Source organism: Geotrypetes seraphini, chromosome 3 (assembly GCF_902459505.1).
Source record: "Geotrypetes seraphini chromosome 3, aGeoSer1.1, whole genome shotgun sequence".
In the NCBI taxonomy this organism is placed as follows: Eukaryota; Metazoa; Chordata; class Amphibia; order Gymnophiona; family Dermophiidae; genus Geotrypetes; species Geotrypetes seraphini.
In genome coordinates, this window is record NC_047086.1 from 239,006,888 (window position 1) to 239,019,389 (window position 12,502).

General features: G+C 44.8%; 1 protein-coding gene across 1 annotated transcript in view; it reads right to left on the reverse strand.

The window, feature by feature from the left end:
• Window positions 1-12,502, reverse strand: part of LOC117357482 (pantetheinase-like) — an 85,876-nt gene that overhangs the window by 31,216 nt on the left and 42,158 nt on the right. The window contains exons 4-5 of the mRNA XM_033938152.1: window positions 11,515-11,707; window positions 6,781-7,072 (exon numbers count right to left, since the gene is read on the reverse strand). Of these exons, the coding sequence (XP_033794043.1) occupies window positions 6,781-7,072; window positions 11,515-11,707 (485 nt within the window). The remainder of the gene's footprint in view (window positions 1-6,780; window positions 7,073-11,514; window positions 11,708-12,502) is intronic.

Sequence of the window (12,502 nt, forward strand, 5' to 3'; positions counted from 1 at the left end):
CAGCAAGGGAGAAAAGCAGTTTTAGAAGCAAAAACGAGCAGAGGAGGGAGACAGAGGAGAGCAGGAGGCTAGGGGCTGGGCGAGAGTTAGCTCCGCCCACCCCCACCGCGTCAGAGGAGTCAGCACCCGAACCCCCCATAAAAGGGGGCGGAGCCAACGGCGCACAGCCGTTAGGCGCGCGGCGAAGGCGAGCGGCAAAGGCGCTCGCCTTAGCGAGAGCGCCTTTGCGAAGGGCCTCAAGAAGGGCCAAGTCACTACACCCAAGAGCACAGGGAAGGACTGAAAGGTGAGGAAGTGGCAAGCAGCGCAGAAGAGACGAACACACAAGCAGCAGTAAGGTAAGGAAGAGAAAAGACAACACACACAAGAAAGCAGCAAGGCAAGAAGCAGATACAGAAGGAACAACCACACACAAGCAAAAGTTAGGCAAGGTTGTGCAAAGGCACCAGGCACAGAAAGAACAATCACACAAACAAAAGTAAGGAAAGGTAGAGCGTAGGCAGTCCATACAAAGGCAGAAGGCAGTAAAGCAAGAAGCAGGTGCAGAAGGAAGCAGGCACCGAAGGAACACGTAAACTTATCTGTTTTCTTAAAGTAGTAACCCCGATGGAAGCAGAAGGTAACCAGAAGATGAGCTTTCCAGTGTTCTGCGCGGACTGTCATATGTATGACTACCTCCCCTCGGGGAGACAGTCATACGTATGCAGTCGGTGTCAGGAGCTGAAAAGCTTGAAGAAAGAAGTCAAGCGACTTGAGGACAAGATACAGGAGCTAGAAGGACTTTACACCACGGAGGACCCTACCAGGGCATTTGAAGACTTCAGGAGTGAGAAACACATCGAGAAGGAAGTCAGGGAACTCGAGGAATTCATTGAGGAAGCATACAGGAGGAGGGTGGAAGAGAACGAACTCCAGATGAGAGATGATGCAACACCAACTTGGAAGGGGGAGCAAGAAGCAGATGACCTCAAAGAAGACACCCACAGAAGAATACCACACGAGGGGGAAGAATTGGCTAGTCGATGCCCAGAAGAAGAGAGAGCTAAGCACACCGAGGACATTGACCTGAGACCGATAAGAAAATTGAAGAAGGGAAAGTCAGCGATCCTGGTGGGAGACTCGATATTGAGGCATGTGGACAGCCACATAGCAGGAGGAAGAGAGGATCGACTGGTGACCTGCCTCCCAGGAGCGAGAACCAAGGACATCGTGGACAAAATTGGGAAGGTCCTGGAAGGAGCGGAGACGGAAGAGACCGCAGTAATGATCCACATCGGGACGAATGATGTCAGCAGGAGAGACTACAGAAGAGGCACGCTGATAGAACAGTTCAAGATTCTAGGAAGGAAACTGAAGATGAGGACCCAGAAGATAGCATTCTCAGAGATCCTACCGGTACCGAGGGCAGATGTGAAAAGGCAGGAAGAACTACAATCAATAAATGCATGGATGAGGAGATGGTGTGAGGAAGAAGGGTTCCACTTCGTGAGGAACTGGACAACGTTCTGGGGCAAGAGCAAGCTCTACAGGAGAGATGGACTGCACCTGAGCGTGGCGGGAACAAGACTTCTAGCAAACAACGTCAAGAGAGGAATAGAACAGGCTTTAAACTAAGAGAAAGGGGAAAGCCGACAGTCGACCTAGCGTCGATGATTCGGAAGAAGGTATCCCGTGAAGATACTAAGGGGAAAAAAGGCAGGGAAGAGACAAGAGACAAATTACAGGAGTCAACTAACCCAGAAGAGGAGGTTAGAAAGATTGTAGCAAAAGAGAAGACACCAAAGACTGAAGCACAGGGAAAAGAAATGAAGACGACAAAATGCCAGGATCTAAACTGCATATATACTAATGCAAGGAGTTTAAGAAACAAAATGGGGGAGCTAGAAGCCATGGCCAATGCAGAGGACATAGACATCATTGGAATCTCTGAAACGTGGTGGAATGAGGAAAACAAATGGGATACAGCACTGCCGGGGTACAAGCTCTATCGCCGGGATAGGTCAGGTCAGAAAGGAGGAGGAATAGCCCTATACGTAAAAGAAAGCATACAATCGACAAGAATGGACACAGCGGAGATGATCAACAAACTGGAATCGCTATGGGTTAAAATACCGGGTAGGAAAGGGCATGAAATAAAGATGGGCCTATACTATCGTCCACCCGGGCAAACCGGAGATAGCGATAAAGAAATGGATGCCGAGATGAAGCGAGAATGCAAAAGTGGTTACACAGTTGTTATGGGAGACTTCAACTATCCTGGGATAGACTGGAGTCTTGGAAGCTCAAGATGCGCTAGGGAGACAGAATTCCTGGAGGCTATACAAGATTGCTTCATGGAGCAGCTTGTTAGAGAACCGACGAGAGGAAATGCCACTCTGGATTTAATCCTAAATGGACTAAGGGGACCTGCAAAGGAAGTGGAAGTAGTGGGACCGTTGGGAAACAGTGATCATAATATGATCAAGTTCAAGGTTGAAGTAGGCATACCGAACGGAAAGAGAACCATAGCGACATCTTTCAACTTCAGGAAAGGAAACTATGAAGCAATGAGGGAAATGGTAAGGAAGAAACTTAGGAACACTTCCAAAAAATGGCAAACAGTAGAACATGCCTGGTCTTTTTTCAAAGACACAGTGAGCGAGGCACAAAATCTGCACATCCCCAGATTCAGAAAGGGGTGCAAAAAGGGTCGAACAAAAGACCCAGTATGGATGACTAAAATAGTGAAGGAAGCGATAGGCAATAAGAAAAATTCATTCAGGGAATGGAAAAAGGACAAAACTGAAGGGAACCAGAAGGAGCACAGGAAGTATCAAAAAGAATGTCACCGTGTGGTTCGAAAAGCCAAAAGAGAGTATGAAGAGAGGCTAGCCAGGGAGGCACGAAATTTCAAACCGTTCTTCAGATATGTTAAAGGGAAACAGCCAGCTAGGGAGGAGGTAGGACCGCTGGACGAAGGAGACAGGAAGGGAGCGGTGAAGGAGGAGAAAGAAGTCGCAGAAAGACTCAACATGTTCTTCTCGTCTGTATTTACAAACGAAGACACAACCAACATACCGGAACCTGAACAAATATTCAATGGAAATCAAGCAGAAAAATTAACATCCATGGAAGTGAGCCTTGATGATGTACACAGGCAGATAGAAAAACTTAAAACTGACAAATCCCCGGGTCCGGACGGAATCCATCCCAGGGTTCTGAAGGAATTAAAGGAGGAGATAGCGGAACTACTGCAGCAAATTTGCAACCTATCCTTGAAAACAGGCATGATCCCGGAGGATTGGAAGATAGCCAATGTCACGCCCATCTTTAAAAAGGGATCAAGAGGTGACCCGGGAAACTACAGACCAGTGAGTTTGACTTCGGTTCCGGGGAAACTGACGGAAGCACTGATTAAAGAACACATCGATGAACATCTGGAAAGAAACGAACTTTTGAAAACAACCCAACATGGTTTCTGCAGGGGGAGATCGTGCCTAACGAACTTATTGCACTTCTTCGAAGGAATTAACAAACGGATGGACAGAGGAGACCCCATAGACATCATATACCTTGATTTCCAAAAAGCCTTTGACAAGGTGCCTCACGAACGTCTACTCCGGAAACTGAAGAACCATGGAGTGGACGGAGACGTACATAGATGGATCAGAAACTGGTTGGCGGGTAGGAAACAGAGGGTAGGGGTGAAGGGCCACTACTCGGACTGGATGGGGGTCACGAGTGGTGTTCCGCAGGGCTCAGTGCTCGGGCCGCTGCTATTTAATATATTCATAAATGATCTAGAAACAGGCACGAAGTGTGAGATAATAAAATTTGCGGACGATACAAAACTATTTAGTGGAGCTGGGACTAAAGAGGAATGCGAAGAATTGCAAAGGGACTTGAACAAATTGGGGGAATGGGCGGCGAGATGGCAGATGAAGTTCAACGTTGAGAAATGTAAAGTATTGCATGTTGGAAACAGAAACCCGAGGTACAACTATACGATGGGAGGGATATTATTGAATGAGAGCAACCAAGAAAGGGACTTGGGGGTAATGGTGGACATGACAATGAAGCCGACGGCACAGTGCGCAACAGCCGCTAAGAAAGCAAATAGAATGCTAGGCATAATCAAGAAGGGTATTACAACAAGGACAAAAGAAGTTATCCTGCCATTGTATCGGGCGATGGTGCGCCTGCATCTGGAATACTGCGTCCAATATTGGTCTCCGTACCTTAGGAAGGATATGGCGTTACTCGAGAGGGTTCAGAGGAGAGCGACACGCTTGATAAAAGGGATGGAAAACCTCTCATACGCTGAGAGATTGGAGAAACTGGGTCTCTTTTCCCTGGAGAAGAGGAGACTTAGAGGGGATATGATAGAGACTTATAAGATCATGAAGGGCATAGAGAGAGTAGAGAAGGACAGATTCTTCAAACTTTCGAAAAATAAAAGAACAAGAGGACACTTGGAAAAGTTGAAAGGGGACAGATTTAAAACGAATGCTAGGAAGTTCTTCTTTACCCAACGAGTGGTGGACACCTGGAATGCGCTTCCAGAGGGAGTAATAGGGCAGAGTACAGTACAGGGGTTTAAGAAAGGATTGGACAATTTCCTGCTGGAAAAGGGGATAGAGGGGTATAAATAGAGGATTACTGCACAGGTCCTGGACCTGTTGGGCCGCCGCGTGAGCGGACTGCTGGGCATGATGGACCTCAGGTCTGACCCAGCAGAGGCATTGCTTATGTTCTTATGTTCTTATGTTTTCAGCAGGACATGTCAAAACTGTTGCCGATGGTGGAGAGGGAGTGTTTTGCCTCTGTACTGCCGAAAGTCTCTTCTTTTCCTTCTTTTGAGACGCCGCCATAGCTGAACCTTTGTAATTCGTCAGCTTTGGCAGGTTTGCGCTACCCTCCCCCGCCGGAACTGAAGCAGGGCCCTAAGGGGAGGAAGCTTTAGAAATCAGCTTTTTTGCTGGCGTGTAGTGTTGTTGAAGGCACTGACATTATGAAAGAATCTTTGCAGTCTTAGCAACTACCGTGTGAGAAGAACAGGAGGCAAGCAAAAAATACCAACCAGCTTCCACACACGAACCGATCAATCTTCCTCTGTTTATTTATTTATTTTTTGTACAACAGCTGTTAACTGGGCAAGGAAAATACTTGCGGTTTGATGAAATAAGTTAAAAGGCACTGCTAACCTTTTCAGAAACTGACCTCACTACGACAACCCAATTGCTGTACATAATATAGGTTTATTAGTAATAGACAAAAGTCAGCTTACATGAAAACAGTACAGCAGATTGAACCAATGGATAACATACAGAGTGGCCAGCTAGTGTTATGAATCCATCCTAAAGCTTAGGCCATTCGGTATGCTACTTATATACTTTAGTTCAGTAGCCTAGAGTACTACATAGTTACAGATTACATATTCACTTTCTATTGGGTTGACACATCTATCATATCTATTGATTGTATAGTTTGCATACTTATTGAAGTATAATGTCACCTAGTGTCAGATCTGACTTTTTTATATTCCCTTGACAATGCATTTTTAATATTAAGTTCAATAATTTCTGAGAGTAGGCCCCCTCCTCCCTGAGCTTCATTGTCGCTCTGTCAGCAGTGCAGATAACTGTTGGTAGGACATCTTGTCCCGCAGAACTGTTGCTTGAGTTTATCTTTTTGTTTGGGTTTGTCTTTTTGGAAAGTCCCAAAATATCCAATGCTGCTACCATTAGCATATATTTGCCAGCTACTGGAGCAGAAGTGAACTGTTCACACAAGCATATTATTTCTGCTGACAGGGAGAGATATGCTTCTTTCATTTTTCAGAAACTGCATTCAATAGCACAATGTCTCTCTTAAAAATATCCTCTGGGGGTCTCATAGGAGTCTTCACCTACATTTTTATGCAGGTCTTATTCCTGATTCTCCCTCAGTGAAAACAGTGAGTGAACTGTCACTTGTACTGAAGAATTCCCCTTTTTTAATTTTTTTAAACACAGTATACCCTGGAAAACCAAGGTTTTCTGACTAAAAAAGTCTTTATATTAGCAATCTTTTATGTTTTTCTCTGAAGAGGGGGAAAGAGCCGTGACTGTCAAGGAGCGGGTCATAAAAAAAACTGAGAGGAGGAGGGGAGGGGGCTCAAGTAGTAGGCAATCCTGCACATGTTCAGTAAGCTCAAAAGTTTACTATAGCTATGGGAGAGAGGACCAACATGTTTGGCTCAGTCAGAGACTTCACCAATCAAGTGAGGCTGCATTCCCCTGCCTGTCTTTAGAAAAGACTCCCTACATATATCTAAGATAAGTTCTACTCTTTTGCTTAGTTTTGGTTTTTCAGTTTTGGTTTTTCTATAAAGACAAATCTTGTCTATAGAAAAACCAAAATTTTTCTTTGTTTTTTTTGAGAAAAAAGTCTCCTTTTTTTTGTTTTTTTTATATCTTTGCATTTTTTAGTCAGAGAACCTTTTCTTACATACAATTTTGCTTTCCTAGCTGGGGGTGACTGCTTTTTGATAGACTACATACATAGTGCTGCCATTTTTTTTTTTTAGTACACTGTTTTTTCCTACATAAAAGTAGGTTTTTAGTTGTGCTCTTTTTTTCTGGCAACACCAACCAATACGTTTTCTGTGATTCAGAAAAGCATAGTTCATTTGGGCAGTTTTTCTGCTCTTTATGCTTGTTGAGGCTGTTAGTCTATATTGTTATAAGTATGTGTCACACCTTCAGCAGGAAATGAAAAGAATAAAATACATATTAGTTGCTTTATACAAATGTAATTTACCTGTTATTCCAATACTAGTATTATGAATATTGGAAGATAGAACATTGACACCCATTCCCATAGCCCAAGCTGAGTTGATTCCAATAGCAGTTAAGTGTGGTAGGAAATTTAACCAAGCCGTTGGGTAAAGGATAGTGTCCACCTTTAGGGTATTCACTAAGATCACAGCAGGATCATAAAACATGACATCCCAGCAAGTAAAAATGCCGAACTTTCCAAATGGTGTGTCAAAGGTTATGTGCTCTGGCTCCTTGGGTGGGTTAAGATGTTCTTCACCAGTATAGAGATTGTACTATAAAATAAATACAAGCAAATTATAAGATATCGACTGGGAGTCCTATATGTACTTCTTTGAACATGATTATTTTGCATATACTATACATATATCATTCTACTGTATAAAAGTCTGAGCCAAATTTCCATGACCTAAACTTGAATATGAAGCAGTTTTAGTGACAAGTCAGTGATGCATTTAAGTAAATTTAAGAAAAAAGTACACTAATCTATCCCCACACATTTTTCAAAATCATCAGCAGAGCGGTCAGAAAATATTGCTTTGACATTAAAGGGCTCATAATCGAAAGAGAAAAATGTCCAAAAACCAGCCTAAGTCAGCACTTGGATGGATATTGTCAAAATACGCCCAAGTGCCGATAATAAAAACGGGTTTTGGATGTATTTCTAAACGACCTAGCCCTTCATAGTGCCTCTGAACGACCATAGTTAAACGGGGTGTTTCAGGAGGAGTTTTGAGGGCGGGATTTGGGTGGGACGTGGGCAGGCTTAGACTTAGTCGTACTGCATGTATAACCGAAAGTTATACAGCACAGGATCGGTGGAACTTGGACGTTGTGACTTAGACCATTTAAAACATGGTCTAAGTCACAAAAATCTACTTAAAGTGACCAGACAAGCACTGCAAACACATAATACAGACCCCTACACACTACCCCAGTGACCACCGACCCCCACCCCCACCCTCATAAAAATATTAATCACAGCTTGAAAATTGTGCCTCCAGAATATCATCACCTGGCTGCCTGGCATAGGAAAGCCTAGTCGTGTTGCACAGAGGCGTCTTAAGCCATCTTGGGGGTGGGTTAGGGACCCATGGAGAGGAGGACCCATGCCCATAAGCCCCTGTAATCACTGCTTTGATACTGAAACATGTCCACTCCCCTATACACCCCAAAACCTTTTACTGGCATGGAAGTGGCTCCTGCAGCCATAAGGGTTATTGGGGTGGTAGATAAGTGGGTCTAGGGGATTCTGGAGGTGGTTTGGGGGGCTCACCATGACCTATAAGAGAGCTGTAGTGAGGAGAAGACATGGCACCCTTTTTGTGAAGTTCACAGCAGCGCCTTGTAAGGTACCCCACTATTTAGGTGCCATGTATGGGTGTTCAGTCCATCACTTTGCAGACCCCTCCCACGTCCAACAGGGCTTGTTCTAGGTGTTTTTGACTTGGATGAAAAGTTGGACGAAAATGTTGGATAAAGATGGATGATTTAGCAACTTGGACGATCAGATCGACATGACGTATACTTAGACTGGTACCTTCCTATTCTCTGCAGTCAACTAGAGAATGACACGGGGTAAAGTTTGTCCCCTGTCTCCGTGAGCTCTGTCCTTGCCCCGGCACTGCGAACTCAGTATGATCCCATCTGCACAATCCTCAAACAGCTATGATCCTATATTTAAATCATTTTATTAAAGTATAAAAAGAAACAGTAGTCTGTACAACTGTCATTTTATAAATCACAAATGCAGAACAAGGATCAACAAAACCCATCTCCCCTCACAAATATCCCCCTCACTATTGGGATTACTCAACAAGCCAAATTACTACAAAATGCTACATGGAAAATTCATTCTAACAGAATAACTTGGGCAAACACACAGAACACAAATGCCAAATACATAATAGCTGACCAAAAATGATACACATAAATTAAACCAATATCCCAAGAAGTCACACCTTCCATGTAGTACACCACCAAAGAAAGCTCTGTTTTCTCCTTTTCTGTACAAAATATAAAGATCACACATGCTGGGGATGGTGTTAAGGGAGTGCAGCTAGGGCAACTGCCCCCTGGCCAGAGAGAGTCCTAAGCCTGTTGGAAACTGAAGGTGACATGGCCTGATAGAGGGCTTTGAGGTCCCCTCCTAAATTTCTGCTCTTGTCTAACACTAGCACCAGCAGGATAAACATTTCAATTCTGACATAATCTAATCACAAAATAGAAAATACAATTATTTTTTTCTACCTTTTGTTGTTTGGTCATTTTATTTTCGAAATCATGTTGGTCCCAGGTTCTGAATTCTGCTTCCCTCTGTCTTCTCTTAATTTGCTCACTAGGGTCTCCTGCTCATTTGACATTGCTTCTTTCTCCATGTTCATTATTCATCTTTCATTTCTGTGAACCTATCTTTTCCTATATTTCTTTGCCCAGCATCTCCTCTGTGTCCATCTCCCCACATTTATCTTTGTCCCTAACCCCTCCCCCTGCATTCCTATGCCATCAAGTTAAGCATTTCCCTTCTGTGTTCCTATTATTCCCCGCCGGTTCAAAATGGTGGGGCTTTCCCTTGCGGGAGGGGTCTAAGACCCTGATAGGCAGTGCCACCTAAAGACCTGCCCCTTGGGAGGGGCCTTAGGTATCTGAGTCAATCAAGGCCTCAGGCTTCTCCCTTTTTATCCTGGGATACAAAGGGGAGGGCCTAAGGCCCCTCTCAAGGGGTAGGGCCTTAGGCATCTGAGCCAATCAGGACCTTAGGCCCCTTCCCATGCATCATATGATGCACCAGGGAGGGAAAGGCCCACCATTTTGAACTGGTATGCCTAAGAGCAGGAGGAACTGAGCTTCCATCCTGTTCTAACTTCTCTAAAAAGGCACCAGGAGGGGGTTCAGGGCTGGTGGGGGACCTCCGATCCCAGCAGGAAGTAGGCATCCCTCCTGCCCTTTTTTGGGGGAAGAAAGGGGGAGTGGAGGAGGTGTTTGGGGGGGGCGTCTGGCGTGGGAGTGGGCCTTCGGTGGCAGGAGGAATGGGTATCCCTCCTGATGTTTCAATGCCATGGGGAGGGGGTTGGATAGCATGGCAGGAGCAAGTGGGCATTTCTCATGCCATTTATGTCTCATGTGAAACCACCCCCACCCCCTACTTTAGGGAGGGAATGGCCATCCCCCCTGCCAATTTTCACCAGCGTGGGTGTGTATGTCTTCCTGGTGTCACATTTGTCGGGGTTCATTGGGGAGGCTGTCATGGGTAGGGGCCCTTTTCTTTTATTTTTTTCATGGGACAGATATTGTACATGTGTGAGAGTCGCTCTCAAAGCAGTCAATTGGACAGCAGAGTCGGGGATTAAGACGAACATCTACATGAATCATTTGTATGTAAATTTTTTAGTACATCAATAGCTCTTTCTGAATCAGCCAAAAAAATTGGATTGGTGCAGACCCACACAGTCTTACCGATCCTCTTAATGCATCTAGCCCTGGGACCTCTTTATGAAATCTATTTTATTAAAGTCATCAAAGGCAACAGCGATCAAATACAATGCGTACATGTCACAAAGACAATCAACTGTTACAAAGGAAAACAAGCAAACCCCCTTCCCTCTAGAATAGTTGAATAACAAACCCAGTGATAGTGAAAAGAAGTAACAGGGAAAAGAATATAAGGCAGAGCAATAATTCAAGAAAGATACATCGAGTTTATTAGGTTTTTATATACCGCCTATCAAGGGTATCTAAGTGGTTTTACAATCAGGTACTCAAGCATTTTCCCTATCTGTCCCAGTGGGCTCACAATCTATCTAATGTACCTGGGGCTCTGGAGGACTGAGTGACTTACCCAGGGTCACAAGGAGCAGCGTGGGATTTGAACCCATAACCCCAAGGTGTTGAGGCTGTAGCTCCAATCACTGCGCCACACACTTTTCCATCAGCAATCCCAAATACCACCTCCACACACCCCCACCCCCCTCCCCCCCAGAATAACTCAAGAGGTAAAGTAGAGAAATCCAACATCGGAAGCCTACCTAACAGGAGAAGCCCCAAAAAGTGCAACACAAAAGATAAAGTCATGGCCCTGTACTCTGATGGGTCCTGAGAAAAACAATGTGGGACCTCCCCATCCTACCTCCCCCCTACGTCAGAGAGCTACTAGACCGCAAACAAATCATGAGTAAAGAACAGCAGTGACAAAAAAAGGGGGGGGGGGGGATAAGAGGGGATGAGGAATGGCACGGAGAGCTACAGCAACAGGAAATAAGCTCGGGGTCGCAAACCCCCCCCACAGCTCCAGGCCGATCAAACCTTTAAAGTATTAAGTATTAAACTGCGAATACGGGGAAACAAGGAATATACACAAGGTCCCCAAACCTAAGGAAAAAGTTTGGATTGTTGTAAAGAAGCACGTACCCGCTCCTTCTCAAGCAATATCAGAGCATATAGCCAGTTACGCCAAACTCAATAAGAGAGAGAGCTATCAGAGACCCATTCTCCCAAAATAACCTTCTTAGCCAACAACCCAGCCTTGCGCACAAACAACCAGTCCACCCCAGGCGGGAGCTGAAAAGCTTCAAATTTATCTAATAAGAACCCCACTGTGGTAACAGGTATAGGGCAACCCACCACCACTGCACACACATATACTTGTGCTAAGCATTTAACAAGAAAAACAGAGCAGAAAAAGTATATAAACTAGTTGCAAGATTTATGTGTATCTTACCTTATAGTAACGTGCTACTAATTTCCCTTTGGAATCAAACACCACATTAGTATTGTAGTAATAACGACCATCACTGGGGCACTGCGGGTCACTGGAGTTACACGTTTTCCTGTCTACAATGTTTGCAACTACATATATAGTGTTGTCTTTTGCCATACAACTAAGTCTTTCTTGTATTGGTGCTGGACCAAACCTAGATAATTTAAGTTTGGAAAAGAGATACAATTATCATGAATAAAGGAGTATTTAACTGAAGACTGATAATCGTAAGTAGTATGTGTTATTTCAATAGATAGAGGCACCCCGTCACTGTATAAAAGCAACTTTATAGATCCCGATTTTGTGATCATCAGATTTTCAAAAAATTAGACACAGCAATAAATCTTACAGTACTAATGAGAACTGGCCTGTATAGATTTTTCCCCCAGCATGAGAAAGAATACTGTGACTGAATAGCTCATGGTGGTGCCTGCTTATTAAAGTGTGTTAAAATTGGTTTTCAACACACTTTACTTGCCTCGCTGAACTGACGACCCCCTCCCTTCACAGGCTCCCTTCCCCCACTTTTAGAAAGTATTGGCAGGAGGGATGCCAACATTCTCCTGCCACCGGATGCCCCCCGGCCTTCCCGAACCACCTCCGTACCTGTACAGAAAGATGACAGCAGGAGGGATATCTACTCCCTCCTGTTCGCAGGCCTGCCACTCCAAAATGGCGCCTAAGACCCTAATTGGCTCAGATGCCTCCCTTGAGCCAATCAGGTCTTTAGGCCCCTCTCCGTGCATCCCAGGATGCACCAGGAAGGAGAAGGCCCTCCATTTTTTGAGTGGTGGGCCTCTGAGCAGGAGGGACTGGGCATCCCTCCTGCTTTCATCTTCCTGTACAAGTATGATGATGGTTCAGGGGTAGGGGGGGATTATGGGGGCCAGGGGTCATCCAGTATCAGGAGAGAGTGGGCATCCCTCCTACTGTTTCTTTCTAAAGTAGG